This window comes from Neofelis nebulosa, chromosome 2 (assembly GCF_028018385.1).
Source record: "Neofelis nebulosa isolate mNeoNeb1 chromosome 2, mNeoNeb1.pri, whole genome shotgun sequence".
NCBI lineage: Eukaryota > Metazoa > Chordata > Mammalia > Carnivora > Felidae > Neofelis > Neofelis nebulosa.
This window is the reverse complement of record NC_080783.1, coordinates 71,211,239-71,234,043: the sequence shown is the minus strand read 5'-3', so window position 1 is coordinate 71,234,043 and position 22,805 is coordinate 71,211,239. Positions and strand designations below refer to the sequence as shown.

At 33.6% G+C, this 22,805-nt stretch overlaps 1 protein-coding gene across 1 annotated transcript in view; it reads left to right on the top strand.

The window, feature by feature from the left end:
* PSMD14 (proteasome 26S subunit, non-ATPase 14) overlaps window positions 1-22,805 on the top strand; it is a 99,349-nt gene that overhangs the window by 53,043 nt on the left and 23,501 nt on the right. The window contains exons 4-8 of the mRNA XM_058715159.1: window positions 2,317-2,388; window positions 2,611-2,730; window positions 5,232-5,302; window positions 6,291-6,441; window positions 20,417-20,524. Of these exons, the coding sequence (XP_058571142.1) occupies window positions 2,317-2,388; window positions 2,611-2,730; window positions 5,232-5,302; window positions 6,291-6,441; window positions 20,417-20,524 (522 nt within the window). The remainder of the gene's footprint in view (window positions 1-2,316; window positions 2,389-2,610; window positions 2,731-5,231; window positions 5,303-6,290; window positions 6,442-20,416; window positions 20,525-22,805) is intronic.

The following is a 22,805-nucleotide window of genomic DNA, read 5'->3' as shown; positions in this document are numbered from 1 at the left end:
TTAAGAGGGGGGAAAAAAAAAGTGGTGCCTGGGTGGCTCAGTCCGTTAAGTGCCTGACTCTTGATTTTTGGCTCAGGTCGTGATCTCACTATTTGTGGGATTTAGCCCCATATCCACCTCTGGGCTGACAGCTGACAGCGTGGAGCCTGCTTGGGATTCTCTCTCCCTCCTCTCTGCCTTTCCCCTGCTCACACCCTGTGTCTCCCACATCAGATAAATAAATGAATAAACAAACAAACAAACATTAAACAGAAAAACTGTAGCCTAGATACCAGTTTAAATTCTTTTCTCCATATGAAATTTTAAGTTGCTCTGGATTCAGGAAATAATTTCTATGAATACAATTTCGATGAATACTTCCCTAAGACCTCTCATCATGGCTAACTTACTACTGTTCTCACTTTTTTTTCTTAAACTTTCTTTACTTTCTTAGATGAATAAATCATATCAACAAAATTATCATGTTTTGTATGATGATCTCAACAAATGTTTTGGCATGACAGCACTTCAGCTTAAGAGTTTTCATTCTGAAAGAGACTCCTATCTATTTGAAAGGCTAGCAGTAAACCTGCATTAGGTGATAATAGATGAATTCGTCTTGGGTTTTAAGTTTATTTTCTGGCATTTATTATTAAAAATAAGATTTAAAAAAAATTTTTTTTAACGTTTATTTATTTTTGAGACAGAGAGAGACAGAGCATGAACGGGGGGGGAGGGGTCAGAGAGAGAGAGGGAGACACAGAATCCGAAACAGGCTCCAGGCTCTGAGCTGTTAGCACAGAGCCTGACGTGGGGCTTGAACTCATGAACTGCGAGGTCATGACCTGAGCCGAAGTCAGACACCTAACCAACCGACTGAGCCACCCAGGTGCCCCAAAAATAAGATTTTTAATAATTTTATTATTAAAACAGTTAAGTGTCTGACTCTTGATTTCAGCTCAGATCATGATCTCATTGTTTGTGAGTTGAGCCCCGAGTGGCTCCTCACTGACTGGGCTCCTCACTGACTGCATGGTACCTGTTTGGGATTCTCTCCCTCCCTCCCTCCCCCCCCCCCGCCCCTCCCCCGCTCGCATGCACACACATGCACATGAGGTCTCTCTTTCAAATAAATACTTTAAATAAAATTAGAGGCATTTGATTTTTCTCACCCCTTTCTACATAAAGAAACAAATAATTTTTGTATGTGGTTTTTTATACTTAGAGAAAATATACATAGAACTTTATGCTTCCGGCAAATATTATGAGCTTTTAAACAAAACCAAAAAATAAAAATTGAAAAATCACAGCATTTAGCAAATAGACAAGAAGCACAAAATACACATAGACCTACAAGTCTGAAATGTAACAAGTGAAGTAATTGTTTAATTTTAGTAAGTAAACCCATGAAAGCAAGATAGAATATTGATTTATAATTGGATAGCTAACATGTTTGTTTTATAATTTGTAATAGAGTTATTGTCAAGGAAAGGAAACTTTAAGCAACACAGAACCTGACAATTATAGGACACATCTCATTTTAATTTCTCCAAGTGCCAGTTTTAAAAAACAATAAAGGTTTCTGTGTGCAGAAATACATGTATAAGATTGTAGTCATCTTGAGGGTAATGACCCTATATAAATTACCTTATGTCTCTGAATGTTAGAGTCAAAAGAGGCTTGTTGCTTTTGATGAAGAAGACACAATCCTTAGGGAGAGCATAATGTGTCCCTTAACCTGTGGAAAGATTAATGGTAACATTTGTTTTAAAGATAGTAGTCCCGATTTAAAAGTATTTTCATATTAGCTACAGCAGTCTCAACCAGTTTGTTCACACCTGGTGCACTTGTGTTAAATTTGTTGTATTGGGGAGGGGAATAACTTCATCAGGTGGAGTGCATAGTATGTTGTTCACAGCTCTTTCACCTAGGGATTAGAAATCTTCTGTCCCCTATCCCCAACTACATCTACGTATCTGCAGAAATCCCATAGCCCTAAATGTACATGCTGTCCGTAGCTGAAAATCAGTCTCAGATTGTGGTAAGAGACATGGCTAATTGGTGCATGGTAGTCATTTTGTAGCAGAGGTAGATAAGCATTGCTGGAAGATTTAAGCTTTATGTCCATTGGACACTTGCCTGAGTACTAAGTTTGTTTTATTTTGCCAGCAGGTTTGATATTTGCAAAGTTGTTTTGATTATTTGTGTTGTACCCGACTAAAAGGATACTTGACATATTTTCCCAAAACTCTTAAAAACAATCAAGTTTATATAACATGTAACTAATTTTAAACTCATAAACTGTGTGTTTATAATAATTGATGTGCTTATTTCTAGGGGCCACCCACAGATGCTCCTGCCGTGGACACAGCAGAGCAAGTATATATTTCTTCCCTTGCACTGTTAAAAGTAAGTATTGAAAGTTACTTGCTTTAGAGAGCTTCATTGCTTTCACTCTCTGTCTTTTAGTTGGGAATATTTGTTAATGTTAATCCTCAAACGGAAGCTGTTGTTCTAGGTACATCTATAATAAGAGTGTTTTTATTTCTACTGAAGCAAAATTAGATTATTAAAAAAATAAAAAGGACCAAAGATTTTAAAGCTTCGTATCTACCTATGTTCTCTTTACAGATGTTAAAGCATGGTCGTGCTGGAGTTCCAATGGAAGTTATGGGTCTTATGCTTGGAGAATTTGTTGATGATTACACCGTCAGAGTGATTGATGTGTTTGCTATGCCACAGTCAGGAACAGTGAGTACTTTTTATGGTTGCCTGCTGTAAGTAAATGTGTTTCTTTTCTCTTTCCTTTTCCTATGCAAAATCACTTTCATCATATTATATTTTCTCTTCCTGATAGGAAAAATCCATCATAAGATTAATGATAGAAATATCTAGATTGTATTGAATTAAATCATTCATCTTTTGAATGCATCATGAATTCCCTCTAGGTCCACAAACTGAAGGATGCTAGCATTAAATTCCTTTACTCATACTTTCAGCTTTAACTAGCATAGCATCCTAGATTTATGTTAATTGCTAAAATAGTAGGGTATTAATTGAACACTTCAGCAGATTTTAGAGACTGTGTTAGACTTAATTCAGATACATTATCTAGTACTCATGTTTTGTTCCTATTGTTTTGAAATATGGTCCCTTTTTTTATAGATGGTGATAAATGAACTCTTAAGCTTTTCCTATTCAAAATGTTAAATTTAATGAAACCAAAAAACTATGGCAAACTTTAGTTCTTTTGCCCAGGTATGGTAATTTCTTTATAGAGGAAGCACATACTACATACAAACTTTGGAAGTCATCTACTTTATCTTTTTAGAATAAATTATATTATTCTCTCTGGAAGCTTTTTATTTTGTTTTGGTATTTTATGTAATGCATTGGATTTCTGTGGCCAAAAAACAGTAACTCTTCTACCTTTCGTACAAAAAACTGTACACATATCCTTCTCATCTGTTTGCCTAGAAAAATATAACATGTATATTTTTCTGATGGATTTTTTCCCCTAATATTCAACATTTCTCTTATGGAGCTTTGTAAAATATCTGGATTAAAGAGATTGTTGTCATACATCTGTTTGCTCTGTTTGAGACTCATAACTGTAAGTATTCTTCAACAAAGTAGATAATAGAGAAAAACAAGTTCTATTTTTAAATAGTGTAATATATACATTTTATAGACGGTTTAGAGTAGTTATTACAGATTGTAGTGTGTTTGTAAATGATGCAAAATATAGAAAAATACACAAATTCTTCTCCAAATAGACAAGTTTGTTGAGGTAAATTAATTTAGATCTGCTGATTTTGTCCACCTGGCTATCCCTTGTCTTTATTTTGTCCAATTGGATATAGAGAGATATGCTGCATGTTAACTAAAAATTTAGATTTACGTCTTAGGCTGTTGTTACTTGTATTTATCTTTTCATGTCAGAATTTGAAAAGCATAACAAAATTAACTAGTATTTCTGTTATATGTGGTCTTTATCAATTATGATAAAGAGTTCTTAAGTTTTAATATCATTTCCTTCTAAATGTTTGTTTGACAGTTTGAAATAGAAGATTTTGATCTTTGTGTTCATTCTATGTAGTAGATTACAAAGGTTTTCTTCTGGCCCAAGAGTTAACAAACTTTCTGTAAAAACATGTTTCTGTCTCCTACTCTTATGATTTTTTTTTTTTTAATTTTTAACCCCCCTTTAAAAATGTTCAAAACAAAACAACTACAACAACAACAAAAAACACCTATAGGCAACCTATGCCTATAGGCATACCCCTGTTCTTGAGGATGCTTTCTCTATTAAGATTCAAAATATCATTTGTTTTGGTGGGAAGGAAGTGCTTAAATATTAACTGCTTTATTGAGATAGTTTAAATTCCTGATGTTAGAAGAAAACCTTGTAGGAGTTATAATGGCAGTGATCTATCACTGGAGAGATGACATGATTGCCTTTAATTCTTCCATGATTGCCTTTTGAACTAGCAAGACAATGCAGCATTTAAAAGACTTGGTTTTAGATCTCTAATGAAGAATTATTTGTGATTGCTTTTATATTTGAGATGATATTCAAAAGTATTTATTTGCCTCCACACACTTGATCTACCACGTAGTTCTTACTGAAGCACTCATTCAGCTTCCTCCTCTCCCAGCCCACCCCGCAAAACAAACAAAAACAGCTCTGGGAAATTCATAAACTGTTATCCTTCTTCAGAGTATTTATATGGCTGAGGAACAAAAAGTCTTTAGGTTATTGATTATTATAATAGCTGAATAGTTGTAGAACTTTGGATGGGATGGAAGGGATATAATGCTAATCAGGTATCAGAGATGGCACCTGGAACTATGCTTGCCAAGATAGGTCTAGCCAAAAATAGTTGGTTCAGTCATTTGGTATTTCTGGTATTTGTGTGTGTGCGTGTGTGTGTGTGTGTGTGTGTGTGTGTGCATAGCCATGGCCATAAACTCTTAAAGGATCCCCAAAACTTAACTCATTAGCTAACAGCAGTTTGGTAAATGGCAATTTGAGAAGCTTTATTAAAGTATGGCTGATAACTGAATGACGTAAATGGGAATCAGTTATGAGTATCCAAGCCTATAAAATTATTTTGGGGTTTTTGGGTTTCTGTTTTTTTGGGGGTTTTTTTGGTAGCTTTTTGTTCATTTAGATTGTTTAAAAAAAAAAAGTTTCTGGGTATTTATTCACAGTTCTAAAAGCTAGTTATTTTTCTTTTTGTCTAACCCAGGGTGTCAGTGTGGAGGCAGTTGATCCAGTGTTCCAAGCCAAAATGTTAGATATGTTGAAGCAGACAGGAAGGTAAGTATTCTAACTAATTTTATAAAGGAATAATGGGAAGTAGTTTTAGAAATGTGTTTCAAAAATCTGGATGTTTATGAATATCATACCTGGAAAAAAAAAGCCATGTACTTAATGTAAATTATCACTGTCAGTCCTGTGTACTACCTATCTAGTATCTCTTTCTTCTAGAATCAGAGAGATCTGCCAATGAGAAAACTGCCTCATGTTAAAATTCTCAACCATCACATAGTAAGCTTGGGCTGCAGCTTCCCTGTTCAGCATATGGAGTTACTGTCTGGTCATTTATAATTGAAAGAGCTTGTATGTTCCATATATTGGAGAGTTGGGACTAAATAAGATTCTGGCTATTTAATTATATTAGGCATATGATTTTTAAAGACAGAGAAAGTAGAATTTAGGTATTTTTCAAGTTTTTCCCCAGATTAAATCTCTCAATAGTTGTCATTCTCTTGCTCAAATTCTTCTACTGTGGAAGAAACTTCAAAATTAATGTTAGCAAAAGGCTCAGCAGCTGAGCAGAACAGTGCAAATTGGTTTTTGACTGAGTTCCTAGTTCTACTGCTGGTTTAATTGATATTTAATCCTTTCACAACAGTGGATCCTGGTGTCCATTGTTAACAATGTACTCTGCCTGGAAAATCCTATTCCCAGAGCTAAGGAGTTAAAGAGTAGATATTTACTTGAATGCTGAAAGGGTAAAAACTGGCTCAGAGAAAGTGTGGTAACAAGGTGAAAAACTGAAAGCCGTATCTACCACTGCTAATGTGCATCTCTTAATGATAGCACTCCTTTGTCATGCTTATTCATTTCCATGTTTTCTGGATAATATGGTGTATGATTTCAATGTTTCTAATGGTGCTTTTTCACACCTGTGTGTTTTTCATCTCTTCTTCATTTATACCCTGTTAGTGTGTTGTTTCTTTTCATAGCATACATGTGTATTACTTGTTCTGTTCTGAACTGCTGAATGCCCTCTTTGTTTCAGGCCTGAGATGGTTGTTGGTTGGTATCACAGTCACCCTGGCTTTGGTTGTTGGCTTTCTGGTGTGGATATCAACACTCAGCAGAGCTTTGAAGCCTTGTCGGAGAGAGCTGTGGCAGTGGTTGTGGATCCCATTCAGAGTGTAAAAGGAAAGGTAGAGTAGATTCTATCTTTATTAGCACCTACTGCCACATTCTGTTTACAGATACATTAGATTAAAATTTCTTTTGTTTAGAGCAGGATTTGTACACACACAGAAAAAAAAAAAACAAAAACCCTAACTGTGTATTTAAAAACACAAACAAAAAACTGTACAAGTCGAAAAATGTGTCTTGGTATAATTAGCAATATAACTATTTGGAGATTTGTTTCTACTTTAATCAGCTAAAATTGTCTAATCATAAATGTTTATTTTTAAATTTAATTTTATTTCATAGATTTAGGAACACTAAACCACATAAAAGCCTGCTATGCACATTTTATTATTATTTTAGTAAACATTGTTTTATCTTCCTTTATTTTAAAATGGTGAATTTGGGATTGGCACAGCATTTTATGTCTCTAGTTAAAGACTCTCTGTTTTGCAGACATTGTATAGAACATATTCTGGAGTTGGATGTTCCAAATGTTTTAGACAATGAAAACTTGACCCAAAGACTTGGTATCAGCCATTCGCATTTTTGGAGTGAGGACGCAGATGAATGATTAAATATGCTAAATGATTCAGAAAAGAGATTAACTTGCAAAGCATATTGGGTTATAGTTGTTCTTTGTTGAAATCTTTTGTTCTTGTTTAGTTCTTTTTTTCCCCCCCTTCGTTCTCTCTCTCTCTCTTTCTTTTTTTTATTTCTTTCTTTCTAGCCCCATATGCCATTTTCCTATTTCCTGCCTCATGACAGCAGGGAGCAGCTCTATTATCACCTTCACAGAGCTGTCTGCAAATGTGAGAGGCAATTCGATTTTGCTCAACCACAGGGAGAGTGGATTAGAAAAACTACAGAACATACAGAAATTGGCTAGGTGGTTACTGCTTTAAAATACTGCTGAGGTGTCTTGTTTGAGCATGTACTTCCATTGTAGTGTAGAATAATTGTTAAAATCACAATACATTTATGGAATCCTTTTTATGCAGCTTTTACAAATAATTTTTAGAGCACTTAAAAATAAATATTAGCTTGCTATCTATCAGACCTGAGATTTGCTAGTATTGCAGATTACATTTATATCTGCTCACCAGCTCAAACAAACTAAATATGGCTATTAAACGTGGAGTTTTTATCTGTTTTGAATTTGAAGTTGAACACTTTCTGACATCCTATCATTATGACGAATAAAAATTGAGGTCTTCCCTAAATCATGATCCTATTAGATGTGATTTAGTTTTTCAGAGGTGGAAACTAGCCACAAAAACAATAATAATAGAAACCAATGTAGTAGATAATTCAAAGAGGATCACTTCTGATGCTTTCTGTATACCTGTATTTCAGTTTATTCTTTTTAAAACTATATTGTTACTTAACTAATACAGATAAAAGGAGTTAAATCCTTGAATTTTGTTAGTTTTATGAATTAAAATACAGTATGATACTTCCTAAGTTTAATTCTCTGATACTGTACCTTTTTAATAACTCACAATTAACTCATATAAGTAATAATTATTATTTTAGAAATATAACAGTGATCCAGTTAAGTACCCCCACCATAATATTTACAAAAGATAATTGAAGCTTAATTTTAAGTATAATTAGAGTTCAGTCTTGTTTATAGTATGTTGATGTCAGTTTTAGTTTCTAAACCTGGTTTAGGTATTATATAACATTGGTATTTGCATTGTTTATTTCTGATTAATCATAATTCATGTTAAAAGAATGACTTTCATTAAAACACTTGCATGACAGGACTGTTGTTGTATGGTAAATGTAGTTATTTTTTCAAAATAATATATCTAAAATTACTTTATAAAATCATATGTATCATTGTCTAGTTTTACATGTCATAAAAAATATTTTTGAAAAATAGAGTATAAGTATCTGTCATCGATGATTCACATCACTTCTTGCACCCAACATAGATTCGTATAGTTAATATTACCTGAAATAAGGATCCAGTTCTTTCTCAATAGTGTAACTTCATCTGTAGGATGTCTGAGTTTGGTTATAATTTATGGTTCTTTTAGTGTCAAGACTTCTCAAAACTGTAAGCCAAACTTACGTGTATAAACTTAAAAAAAAAAGAAGAGTAACACAGGATTCTCCCTCTCCCTTTCCCTGGATGTGATTTATCAAAGCTGTCAAAATATTTAGCAAAACAATGATTAGATCAAGAGTTAAAATGACAATCTATATATAAATTATTCACATTGAGTCTCTGTTCACTTAATACCTCTTTCCTGTATATTTTATATTTTCATTTTCATTAATCCCAATATTATCTGTTTTTGAGTGATGAGGTAATTACTAATTCTTTGTAGTCTCATTAATTCATAATGTTTGATTTCCTTTTATAGTGACTTGACTGTATATTTATGGAATTATTGCTGTGTGCCAGGTATTGTGGTGATAAATTTTCAACTTGTCTCATGTATTCTTTAGTAATTCTGGGGATACAGGCAGTATTATTACTCCATTTTATCAATGAAAAGGTAAAAAAAAAGATTAGGGTCAAAGAGATTACTTTACCCAAAATCATAGCATTATTTTTTTATTTTTATTTTATAATGTTTATTTTTGAGAGAGAGAGAGAGAGAGAGAGACAGAGTGTAAGTGGGGGGTGGGGGCAGAGAGAGGCAGAGAGAGAGAGAGAGAGAGAGAGAGAGGGAGGGAGATACAGAATCCAAAATAGCTGTCAGCACAGCTCTGAGCTGTTAGCACAGAGCCTAACGCAGGGCTCGAACTCACGAATTGTGAGTTCATGACCTGAGCTGAAGTCAGATACTTAACCAACTGAGCCACCCAGGCGCCCCCAAAATCATAGCATTATTAAGCAGCAGAACAAGGATACAAATCAGGTCTATAAAATTTCAGAGCTCAAACTGTTTTAATGGCTCTTTAATATTAGACAGTTACGAACTATATAATTAGAGTAACACAGAATTGGAAAATGAGTACCAGAGGTCATTACCACACCCTTTCTTAACTTATTTGGATAGGTATCACTTCCCTCAGTGTAAGTCAGGGTAAGGGGCTACACATTTTGTCTAAGTTCTCAGTAGTTCCCTATACTATTTATAGTAGTTATTATTTATTAATTGATTTTTCTTATACAGTATTCTGTTAATTAAAAAAAAAAAAAAACAATTTAGACAGACCTGTTCCTGTCAGCTTTTGTGACATCCCTAGGGCCAAACATTGAGACCTACGTAAATAATAAAATACACTATATGATAAAGAATCCACAGTATTCTGTATATTATGTAATCCTGTAAATGTTTAAAAATGATACAGGTAGAAAATGTTAATAACATGCATAATTTAAATGGAGAGTAAGCTATAGAAATTACTGGTGAGTCTCACTCTAAACTTCTCAGTGAAATAGTTAAAAATCTATTTTAGTTTATTTGTAAAATACGCATATTCAAATATTCTAAACTTCAGTTCTCAAGTAATAAAGTGACAGCCTCTTGCTTACAGTTTTGTTGTCTTGAATATATAGCCCACAACTGGACTTGATCCAGCAGCAAATTTCGAAGTTGTAACATGGTTATACTGCATCCTTAGGGCAAAAAGAATGATGACTGTACAAAATCATAAAACAACCATGCAACTATTACTTCTTTTGAGAACCTATTTCCTTATCACAATTCCTATCAGTAAAATGTTCAGATGTTACCTGCTGTTAACAATCTCCATGTTTTGTTTCCTATTTTGAAAACAGTAAAAGAGAAAAAAAAAACCCTCATAACCCTTTAGTCCATATAAATCTTCACACTGGCTGGGTTTTCTTGAGAAATTTCTGTTTACTCTGATCAGAAATCCTGTTTATCAGCAGGGATTTCTTAAGTACATCTGATGTGCCCGTGTGCTAATGAATCTAAAAAATGTCTTTTTGTGAAGATAAGTCATATACATTTAGTGTCACTAGTGAGCCAGATAACATTCTGCCAATTATATGCTTGATAACCCTATGTTGCATACTGGTAGAATACAAATTATACTGATACTGCTTTGTTTCTGTAACTAAGTATTAAGGTGGTTGCTAGAGAGAAATAATCCAGCAGATACTTATTTGGAACCTTGTATGTGCCAATATGCAATAAAGTAGTACTTGCATAGCAAACATAGTAAATGGAAATTAAATTAGAAAGAAATTGGTATGGCTGCACAAAGTAAATGAAGCTTGGACTGAGTCTTGATAGCACATTACTCAGAAAAGATAAGTTTGTACCTTCTGGAGGAGAATGTAGAAACAGTTCTATTCCAGATTGTATACCTAGCCTCTTTGTTCATGCTTTTTCACAGATACGTTAGAATGTAAAATGAACAGTTTTTGATGATGTTGTTTTTAGTCAGCATTTTATAAAAAAGATAGGACTTTGAAGAATAAATGCAAATATTGGAGGAAAGAATTAAGGAATGAACATAAGAGCTTACCTTTTATTTTCAAGAGATTTAGAAGGTTTTGTCTTTTTCAGGGTAAGGAGGGCAAATATTTTACTTATCCAGAAATTTTGTATTAGAAGTTTTAAGATGGTGGAAATTTTAAACTACTCAAAAATAGTTTTGTTTTAGCGTTTTCTTCTTATTGTCATAAAGGCAGGGCATAGAGTAATGAAGAGCATGGGCTTTGGGATCAGGCCTGCATTCGAATCCCATTTTTATCTCTTTATCTCCTCTCTGTAGTATGACTTTGAGCAAGTTGCCGAATCTAGAACTTCAGTTTTCTCATCTATAAAACAGGGGTTTTAGTACCTGTCTCATAGTATTATGAAATGATCTATGTAATGAGTAGGGTGTGCATGCCATTCAGGAGATGTGCAGTAAGTGACATTGTATTCTGAAGGTTAAAATAATTGGTACTTTTTAAAGAGATTTACAACTAGCATATTTAAAAATATGGAATGTGAATATTTCTGACAATCTTTTAAGAACAAGTCTATACATTAACTGACTTGCTCATTTTAAGAAGATGAAGGCAATGACTACAAAAGAAATGGAAACTTCCCCTGTATTTTGTGTTTCTTAATTTAAGAATACTTAATCAGCTGATTCTTTTATTGAGCAGTTACTATTTTTCTGACATATTTCTCTAGGACATTCTAATGAAGAGAAAAATAATTACATTAAAATTCTGGCCTTTGAAATGCAGTCAAACTTTCAAGTGATTAATGTATTGCACCCAAAATTGTTTTGTTCATCTGCCTACGTATTATCTTCCCTACAAGATTGGGGCCTCTTTCAATGGGGAAATGTTTTCATATCTGGGAATTTATGTAGTGTCTCAGAAAAAAAAATCATTTTCTTCATAAATGTTCATAAAATAAAATCAAAGAATGAATGTGTCAGTGGTCAGCCAGCCATTACCAGTTTTGGCTTTTAGCATATAAAAAACTGGTTAATTTTATGAGGTTTAGTAATTTTTATGTTATTGGTTACAGAGTCATTTATTAAATAAGTGAAATGTGAGATTGATGAGGTCAGTGAGCCAGTTCATAGATATTAGCCTTGATGAGTATGAACTTTGTGTAATGTAATCAGAGCTAGAGTTCATGTGTAACATGCTATTTGCCTTCTAAAGATAGTGAAAGATACTCAGAATACCTGTTATTCATAAGTTGTTTGTTTGTTTGTTTGTTTGTTTGTTTGTTTTTTATCGGTATCCCATAAGGGCCAGTTTGGGCTGGATAGTCCTAATCTCAGATTGTATACACACACACACACACACACACACACACACACACACACACACACCTTCATCTAGTTTTCCAGATTGCGAGAGAAAAATAGAAAATAGGACACATAAAAATTCTATTTCTACTCCTAATATAGCTCTGTGAGCATACCCATCCAACTCTTGGAACAAGTTTAGTTACTATATTATCTTTTGTTTGCTTCCTGTTTTACACTCTTATTATCAATTTGAAGTTTTATAAAATTCTCAGATTTAATTTGTGAGGCTACCTAAGAAATTATAGGTGCTAATGTGCCTACAGTATTCCCAATAGACAAGCTTAATAGTTTACAATACTTATTTAGCTGATATAATCAGAAATTGTCAGCTACGAATGTTAAAGCAATTTTATATTTAAAATCCTAAGAAACATAAATCTTATATAGAACTAACAGTTCTTAGTATAGTTCTTTTAATTTATAGTTCCTGTATTAATAATGTAGTCTCTGACCTACTTTATTATTGTTTAGTACTTATTATGCATTTTGGGTGATCTAAATCCACTTCAAATTAAGCTGTTTCAGTAAAGGTATAGGAGAACCTTTAAAACTCTTTGCATTATCTGTAAGAATATTATTTATTGACTTTTGATTCTTGAATACTTTTCTTCCCCCAATCTAAAGATCCTTGGTCATTGATTTAACAGGTACTTCCTGATCACTACCGTGTCCCAGGCATACACTGGAGACGTAGAGAAGAACAAGATCTATCCCCTGTTATTAATTCCAGTATTGTGCCAGCAAATGGAAATCATAACTTTGTAGGGGAAGCTTTTCCATAACCCATATATATAGTAATTGTTTAAGATCATACTGAAATGATTTGACATTAGCCCTTGTTAATTGTGAGGATGTTTCTGTACCCGGGACTTAATTTTAATAGATTTAATATGTTCTTATCATTGGGGGTAGATACTTTTGTAGGTCATAGTTGATTCCTGAATGATTATTCTTACATGGCTAGGAAGCTAATTAATAGATACCCAGTGCCACTTCTTACATTCCAAATTGCTTTACTGTATGCAGTTTTTATTCTATACGTAGGTCAGTACTTGGTGATGTTTGGGTTTTTTGGTTCAGTATGTCATGGAAGAGTACTTTATGAATTTCAAAACTGATCAGTGATAGGAGGTGGGAAGTATATATTTTGTAAAGATAGTGATTAGATGTTTATAGATAATGACCCTTTTTTGAGGAAGAATGAACATGAATGATAAAACTTTATATAAAATGCTTTCCTTGGAGCTGTTGGTTTTAATAGGTGTTTATTCTATACCATATTATGTATGCCAGGTACTCTTCTGGGGAATGGATATTTATTTGATGGTGAGTAGCACACAAAGCTGCTGTCATAACTGATCTCAGAGTAGTCTTTTCTTGTTTTGTGATAGGAGAAAGTGTTATATCAAATAGCTTCGTGGTGAAGAGTACTGACTTTGGCATGTTGTGTATGTACAGATCATAGTGGTATCACTTGCTGGTTGTGTCACCTCATTTAATTTATCCAAGTTCTCTGAGCCTCAATTTTCTCATCCATAAATTGAGAATATTAATACTTACCTCTTGGTTGTTGAGAGATTTAAACAAGATAATTTCTATACAGTATTTAATTAATAAGCTCAATAAAAATACGAAAATGATACACAACAAAGCATTAACCATTACATATTTTTCTTACAAAAATGACCTTTCCTATTGAGAGATGGCAGTTTGAAGGATATGTTTGCATTTTTCTTTGAAGGTGATATTACAGCACAAGAAGTGTATGTAAGTCCTTTATTCCTCGTATCCACCTGCCCTACCATCTTGTTAACATGGTTGAGCTTCAGCCTTTAGTCTCTAAAGTCTTTTCTTTCTCTCCTTTTTGTGGAACTGTCAAGAAGCATATCAACTATATTGCTTTAGTTTGTGTATACCAGAAAGGAATCTGAAGTCACTTGTTCATTTAATATAGACTGTGGGTGAATAGCCACCAGATAGAATTGGTACTCTGAGTTGATATCACACCAGTGACCCAGAGATGATCGTCTCTTGTATCATTAATAGTCCTCTGAGAAGTTCAGTCTTTAAGTTTAGTGTTTATTTGTCACAATCTAGAAATATCTGTTATACCGGAGTGTCAAGATTCCAGGCATATTGTCATTTTTAAAAAGAGATAATAATATTTAGCATAACTGTATACTTTTTGAAAAACTTTAATTAGGAATTTTCCTAAGGAAATAGAGGTCTTTAAATGTTTCTCCCTTGGGGTGCCTGGGTGGCTTAGTTGGTGAAGCATCCGACTGCGGCTCAGATTATGAATCTTGTGGTTCATGAGGTCGAACCCTGCATCGGGCTCTGTGCTGACAGCTCAGAGCCTGGAGTCTGCTTCAGATTTTCTCTCCTTCCCTCCCTCCCTCTCTCTCTCTCAAAAATAAATAATAAACATTCAATTTTTTTTCAATATTTCTCCCTCATTTTCTGTTGATGTTTTCATATGTCAAGTGCCTGCAGATGCCAAATTTACAATTCTGATTTGGTTTTGGAATAGCTTTTTTCTAACGTTAACACTGTTGTAGTAGCAGTATTCTACCTTGTTTACCAGGTCAGTTTGGGTGTTCCAAGAAGCAGGTACCAAAATGGGATTAGTTGTGCAAGAGATTTATTATGGTAAGCACCTGTGATGGATAAAAGGGAGACCCTTCAGACAGCAGTACAGGTCTGACCCTGTAGAAGGAAAAAGGAAAGGTAGAATTGGGTAGGAAAAATACCAGACTACAACATGTTTCTGAGAAAGTTTCAGCCAGACTGATGGGGAGTCCTTGAGACAAAGTTGCCTTTAGAGTAATCCTAGGTTCTAGTACCCCCACGGTACTCATTCATTGGCTGGGAGTAGCCCAAGGAAAACATGACTTAGGGTGAACTCCCAGAAGATCCAAAGGTGTAGCATGTGGAGGTGGTGAGTCAGCGATGCTCTCTGAAGCAGGTTCTGTCTGAAAGGAGGTCTGAGCTGGCTACTCTGTGACTGCCACAGTTAATAACACTAAGAACTACAGTGGCAAGTACACATATATTTTATTTAATCTTATCACCAACTCTGTGAGGTGTCGTTCATGAGCAAATGGAGACATTGAGAGCGTAAATAACTTACCCTGGATCGCTGAGCTAGCCATTGAAGAACTACAATTGTAACTTAGGCAGGATTCTGACTCCTGTGTCTCAAGCGTCTAGGTACCTATACCAGACCGACTACGTGCATACCAGAAAAAATCCTGCTGAACTTACTGTTTGCATTTTTTGATGCATGTCTTCACTTGTCAAAAAAAATACATTATGCTAGTTCCACCCCATCCCCCTTTTCTCCCAGTATATTGAAGTTGTACTACAGATCTCTAGCTACAGTAAGCAGTTCTCCAAGGATGAAGAAAGAAAATGTACATACACATAGGAATTTCTTTTCCAGAGCTAAAATTGACATTTTATAAATAATTTCCGTGTTGCAAACTTGAGACTAAGAAATCACAGCAATTCAGTGATATGCATTTGGCATGAGTCAGTTTTAGTTCTTAGTGCTTTTCATTGGAAATGGCATAAAAAGTAAGATTTCTTTGAATTTTTTATGCTGTGGGCTTACAAGAGACAGAAGATGTTTTTCTCTTATAGATGTCTGGCAGTGCATGGCAGCAGAAGTAACGAAAGGGTCACAAACCCCAGCAGTACTCCCAAGTCACATGCACCCTTAATTTTTAAAGAATCTAGAGACAACCTAAGCAGTTGATAACAGGTCATTTCTAGGTGATAAAGAGTATTTGATATATGGAGTGCTGCTACACTAGCATTTTTATAGTCATTAGATACGGTAGTAGGTGTATGTACTTTTAAGTATGTAATGTAATTGGTAACTGAATTACAACCTTTTTTCTTTTTTTTTGACATTTGACATTGATTTTGAGGTCTTAAAAGTTTTCTTTCAAGCTTTAAAAAAATATACTTCTGTTTATTTTTATGTAAACACTTTCCATAGTCATTGACTTCAATATAAATGCAATTGGAAATGCCTAAGGCAGCTACTGTTATAAGAGAGACACGGAGACGTAGAGATTATAATTCTAGTAACTACTGCCAAAAGTGCTTATGCATTTTTCTTTCAGAAACCTTTGTATTAAACTAATTTTAAGAGCTTTGCTTAAGAAGAGAGCCTCCTTTGAAAGTAAACATGGGGTTTACATAGGTTGATGCTTTAGAAATTTAGTCTCTCAGTGACCTAGCAGTTGATATGAAAATATGAATTTGCAAATAAATAGCATATTGGATAAACTGTACTATACTTATGAAAGAAGCCAAAAAATTATGGATTAAGCTTGAATTTGGAAATAATTACAGTTTTGAGTCCTAAACCAGATTCGTTATTAAAATGAAATGATAGGTCCTTGACCCTTGGGTGTGCTTGGAATAAATATGGAACACAGTATTGTTGTTAAAACTATTTTGCTTTTATAAGCTAAGACAGATGTACAAAAAAGATGCAGTTTTTATTTTGTATTGGCAGCTTCCAAATATTTAGTATCTATTTCCAAGAGTTGCAATTAGTAAAGCAACCATGGTACTGAAATCTGCACATCCCACAAGCTAATTATATTTGCAAGGTCAGAGTGAATACATATTTTCAGAAAAATAAAGGGTTATATAAATATGTGTCTTCTACTTGGCTGTTATATCACAGTTTGTTGATCTGGAGTATAATGTGTACAATTCACAAATTTGTCTGATAACAGAAAGTGGTGTGTGATTGTGTTTATTTTACTAACCAGTATATTCACAGCAATCACTTCCAAATATCTCTCCAGTAAAGATGTGTTAATTACAAAACAGACAAGGTCTTCTATTATATTAAAGCTACTAACAAGAAGACAGCAGGAATCACACATGTAAATAGCATCATCAACCCCTATTTTAGTCCTCTGTTTTGATCTGTGAGTTGTGCATAGACCAAAGGTGCTATTAAAGACTGAGTGTATGAAATAGGCAGCATTATATGAACAAAATTTATTCAACAAGAAAACAGACCTTTAACATGAATTTAACAAGCCTGAGAAATTATAAACTATCATATGCTGCAGATTCATGCAGTGATAATAAACAAAAAAGGAAAGTAAGAGGTTTCCCTAAGCTAGCCAAACTGCTAATGGTTTTGTTATAAGCTGTCTACTGTTGCAGTGACCTCTGAAAAGTCTCAAGGCACTTGTACCAGAAAAAATTAAATGGTCAGGCTGGTGGATAGATTCAATGTGGTATATAGGATTTCAGCATGGGAAGGAATTATAAAAGTCTAGCATCATATTCTTGAAAATATTCTTTATAGTTTAGTTTGGAAGTTTTTGTTAGTACATATTAATGAGGTAGTTTTTATGCAAAGAGTTTTGGCTAAATTACTATTTGGATTTATAAGATATAAACTGAACTGGTTTAATGTGTGTATATTTTAAAACAAACTGTTTAGAAAATTCATACAGCTCCAAAAATGGATTCTTTCCCTTGTCCCCTCCCCCAAACCTTAATTAATCTTTGGGGGTTCTTTGTGCAGTATATTGTATCTAAGATACCGTTCTTATCCATGGAGTGACCACTTTGCTGTCATTGTGTTGCATCATGCTGTAAATACATAAACATGGAGAAATGCCTTCAGCTTATACACACCTCCAAGTGCTCACCAGGGCTTTTTCTTGAATCTTACTGTGGCATAATTAACACCTTCTTCACCCATTGCTCATTAGTGCACTGGACATTAATGAGTCTATTTTGATAGGTTGCTCTAAAGGAGAAACCCACTTATCCTCACAGCGCAGAAGGCAATTATAAAATTGTACAGAAATTAAAATGTAGACTATATTGCCATATTTATATTTTTATTGCGTACTAAATCTAATTTTGGTCTGCAGGTTGTTGAACATGTTAGTTTCCTTAAGACAGTTGCTATAGCGATGGCAGCAAATTCCTTTAATCTTGGTGTAGTTAAAGTATTATTTTCTATTGGCTATCATATTGCTGTTCAGGAATTGTCAATCTAAGCATGTAATTTCACACAGGCCATCATTTATTAGTTGAGCAGTGTATCACCTTTAAAATGTTTTATTTAATATAATTTAATTTTTTTCTATTTTAGATTTGTTTCTAACTGATCATAATACCTACTTAGCTGGTATTTTCATTTCCTTTTTATGAAGTTTCACACCTGCTTATAATATTCCAGAGAAATATTACAGAGATTTTTGCATGTAAAATAGCTGCCTGCTGTTTGTTTAAAAGTGTTCAGTATAAAAAAAATACATAGACATTTTATTGTGATATATGATGGAATTTTCATAGTTCTGTAGGATTGTTTTTTCCTACAAATGATTTTACTAAAATTTTTAAATGGAATCAAAGGTTTCTAAGAACAGTTGGGCCAAGATGATGCTTTGCTCTTAAGTTTACTGCAACACTTAAATGGTGGAAGTTCTTAATCCTGCATTTATTTAAGTACATCTGTCTATTAAAATAGTCATTTTTCTCCTTTTGCTTACATTTTAATTTTATCTTATGTGTTTTTTAGTAGAAAATTTTACTTCTTTGTTTTTTAAACAAGTGATTGAAATTTTTTACTAAAGCATGCCTGATATTAGTACCTATTTTTATTATTGCTATATGAAAATAAATGATTAAAAAATTTTAAGTATAAGCAGGAGGTATAAACCTAGGCCATATTCATTTGTATATAAATGTGAAAGTTGAGTCTGAATTTCAGTTATTGTAGAGGAAAGAAAAAAGTTTCCAAAACTATTAAATCATGTATGTTCTGGGGATACTTGGTTTTATTTTGAGGCAGGAGGACTCTTTGGGGAAATTCAGACTGTTAGAAATAAAAGCAAAATTCAAAGTTGATTTTTTTTTTTTTTTTTTTTTTGGCCTGCTGGAGTGGATACTTCTTGTAATGCTTCGGTCTAAGTTTGTATTCTTTGATACTGTTTGTTGACCCTTCATGGTAGCCTTTTAGAAAGGGTGATTTTCTTTTTCTTTCTTTAGATTTTGTTCTTTAGTGTACAACATGCATATATAACTCTGAACAGATTTTTCAGATGTGATTAGATTTCATGTGGCTTAACTTAAAAATAAATTTTATTTTCTACCTCTTACTCAACTAAACTTACTCAACTATACTCAAACTAATACAGATGGGAAACAGTCTAGTTGATGGCTGCTTTTATAACATTAATAAATCTCAGTTAAAGCACCTTAAAGGCAAATATAGAAAAATACATTATCTTGCTTAAATTTTTTTTTATGTGACGGCAGTATTGAGTTTATTATCTAGGTAATTGATTTAAATTCCCAGAAAGAAGTATCTGTCTTAAGTCCCAGTGCTTTACATAAAACTTAAACGAGTTCTATCAAATCCATGACAATGAACAGAAAAAAAAAATGTTAGGATACTATGTGATGGTTGTTAAATTTCTTAATATAAAAGAACAGATAATACTGTATCATGTAAGACTATGTACTCTTTTTTTATGGAAATATTGAATACACTTAGAAAAAGATGATACCTACTGTTATTTCTGTACTATGAACTTAGGGCCATATCATTCTATACCATGTTCCTGGCTTAAAGCACAGATGACCTTGGTTTTTTCGTATTTGCCTCCTATTCCTTGACAGTGGCTTGGATATTTAAGGCCATCAGACAAGGTATAAAGTCTTTTATAGTCACAAGAAGTAAAAGGTATCTGACTAGAAGAGAATACGTGGAGCAAGTGCCTTGCTGGCTGTAATTTTGTTGTCATTTCAAGTACTGTGGTAGTATAATTGATGTGACAGGGCTGGGCTTTACATGTGGTCCCTTAGCTTGTGCTCACTTTCAGTTTTAGTTTCTCTTTGTCATTCATTTTGATTAGGTAAAATTTAGGTGACAAACATGCACACCAATGAAGGCTGTTTGGTTGTGTAAGTTTAGTAATGATGTATTTCAATACTAAAGATGCAAAGTTAATGTTTTTCTTTACTGCTTCATGAAAATTGCAATAATTGGTGTCACCTTACATTACAAGATAGAGGGTGGTGTGCTGATGGCACAGTCAGCAGGAGGTTCTTTTTTATTAATATTATAATTAAATGATTTTCTGGAAATAGGCCAGAAACAGATGCAAGTTGATCATGCCTTGTCCACTGTTGCTTGGCATCATCACTTGCTTTTTAAAAAAGAATTGACCGGACACCTTATTTTTACAGGTTGTTATCGATGCCTTCAGATTGATCAATGCTAATATGATGGTCTTAGGACATGAACCAAGACAAACAACCTCAAATCTGGGTCATTTAAACAAGCCATCTATCCAGGTAATGCCTGTATTTGATAATGTGTTAAAACTCTGTTTTACATTTTAAAAGCCTATTATAAATGGTCATATTAAAATCTGATACTTAGCATTTTGTTTGCAATTAGTTTTTCTTGTGCTTGAGAAGATGATTATGGAAATTCTGTTGCAAAAGTTAGATTTGCTCATTTATGAGTCCATTTTTTGTGGAGTCTTTAAACTTTCCTAACATAGTTTGAGGATACCCTTTTTGGGAGCATAGGGGAGCCTTTATCTTGAGAGTACCTTATGGCTTTGCATGGTTAACATTGTAGTCAAGGACCAACACAAGTTTCAGGTAGAGTGCGTTAGGTATCACTATTGATTGGTTAGTAGACATTTCTCATAGCATTAAAAATGGGAAAATTGATACACCTTGAGACAGAATTCCTAAATGGTACTCAAAGTTTTCTACCTTTTCTTTGTTTACTCTCCACATTTAAAACAAATTCTACAAAACATATCTGTGTATTACTTTTGATTCATTTATGTCTTGCTCTAATAATGTCAACCGTCGTTCTCACAGTTATGTGGGCATTTAATATCCTCCTGTGTGATTAATGTTTTCTGTGTATCATTCACGTGTCTCATTGTTTTTACACAAATCTTTATTGTTTGCAAAGATTATTTTAAATGTGTTTTTAAATGCACCACAAACTGTGTCTATATAGTTAATTGCTTCTCTGAAGATTAATTAAATGGACAGAAATACCAGTTTGGTTTAATAGAACACATAGGACAAAGACATTATAGTAGCTATTACTTCTTGCCTTCTGAAACCTTGCTCTGTCATATGATTGTCTTTGGGGAGTTGTGGCTTTGATAGTTAACCATGGTTAAGCCTGGGTTACACTCTGATAACTTTATACCTTTAGATGCTTACTTTTGTAGCAGTTGCTCATCTGAAATTTTCAGAAGTGAAATGTTTTGTTTCAAAGAATTGAGGTGTGTTGCTTTTGCATAAAATTTTTTTACAAGTCAGGGAAAACTGCAGAGTTTAATGAGTATGAAATAAGCTACCAGTGTTTTTGATTGGGTACAGACAAGCCCATGCTTGTATGTTCCAGGAGAATATATTATTGGACCTGTTTAGCCTGTGATAATGACCTTTCTTATAAACCCCCATAGTATCATACTGCTTCATTATTTTTTTGCAAAAGGTTAAGTAGCATCTCACAATCCAAGATCATTGTGATTACTACATGGTATATTTCTGCCAGAAGTTTTTACTAATTGCAAGTCAACAGCCACCTGTTGCCAATTTCATGTCTTAAATGTAAACACTGCTTTTTAACTTTATAAATTGAGTAAAATCAATATTAAAATCTGTTTTTTTCTACAGCAGTCCAGTTTTTATTTTTCGGTGCTACCTTACAGTCTGTCATTTAAGGTAGACCTTATAAATAAAGCAAGTTCCAAACCCAAGTTAGAAAGACCTGTGTATATAATAGCTACAACATCATTGTTTTTCCTTTCATTTTAGTTTGTTTTGCCTTGTAATTAAAATCTGTAAATATATTTATTTCACAGTTTAAATAGCGCCCATCAGAATGTCATCTGAGTGCTTTATAGTTTTAAGACAATTTCAGTACTAAACACTCAAATGGGATTAAGCCAACAAGTGACAGAACAAAGCCACACCTTAAAACTACTTCTCCCATCCAAGTACTAACCAGGCCCAACCCTGCTTAGCTTCCGAGATCAGACGAGATCGGGCGCGTTCAGGGTGGTATGGCCATAGACAGAACTATTTCTTAGTTTTCTAAGACAAGCTAGAAAGAAAGCAACTCAGAAGAATCTGAAATGAATGGTAATATTTATAATGGACTTTTAATATATGTTAGCAGAATCTTTGACTTGGGGATCAGGAGCCTTTCCAAAAGGCTTTTATTTTGAAGGAAAATTAGTTCGTGTTAAGAGGGGCCTTCCTCCTAAACCAACTTCTTTGTAACTGGGGATAGAAACCACTTATGCTGGTGGTTACTAATGCTTCTCTAACATTGATTTTTTTTCTGTTATACTTACAGTAGTGGGGAAAATTATGATTATTTTATAGATTACTGTTTAATAATTTGAGGAAAATTCAAAATATGTTAAGAAAAAGGTTATAAAATAGGATATAAAGGTTCTCTTAGCAAATACATATTTTATAAACTGTGCCTATGTATCTGTACCAAGATATTAGTATTGATTACTTTTGGTGGTGGGATTATGGAATTTTTTTCCTGTTTTTCCTTTTCCGTGTTTCCTAAACTTATTACTGT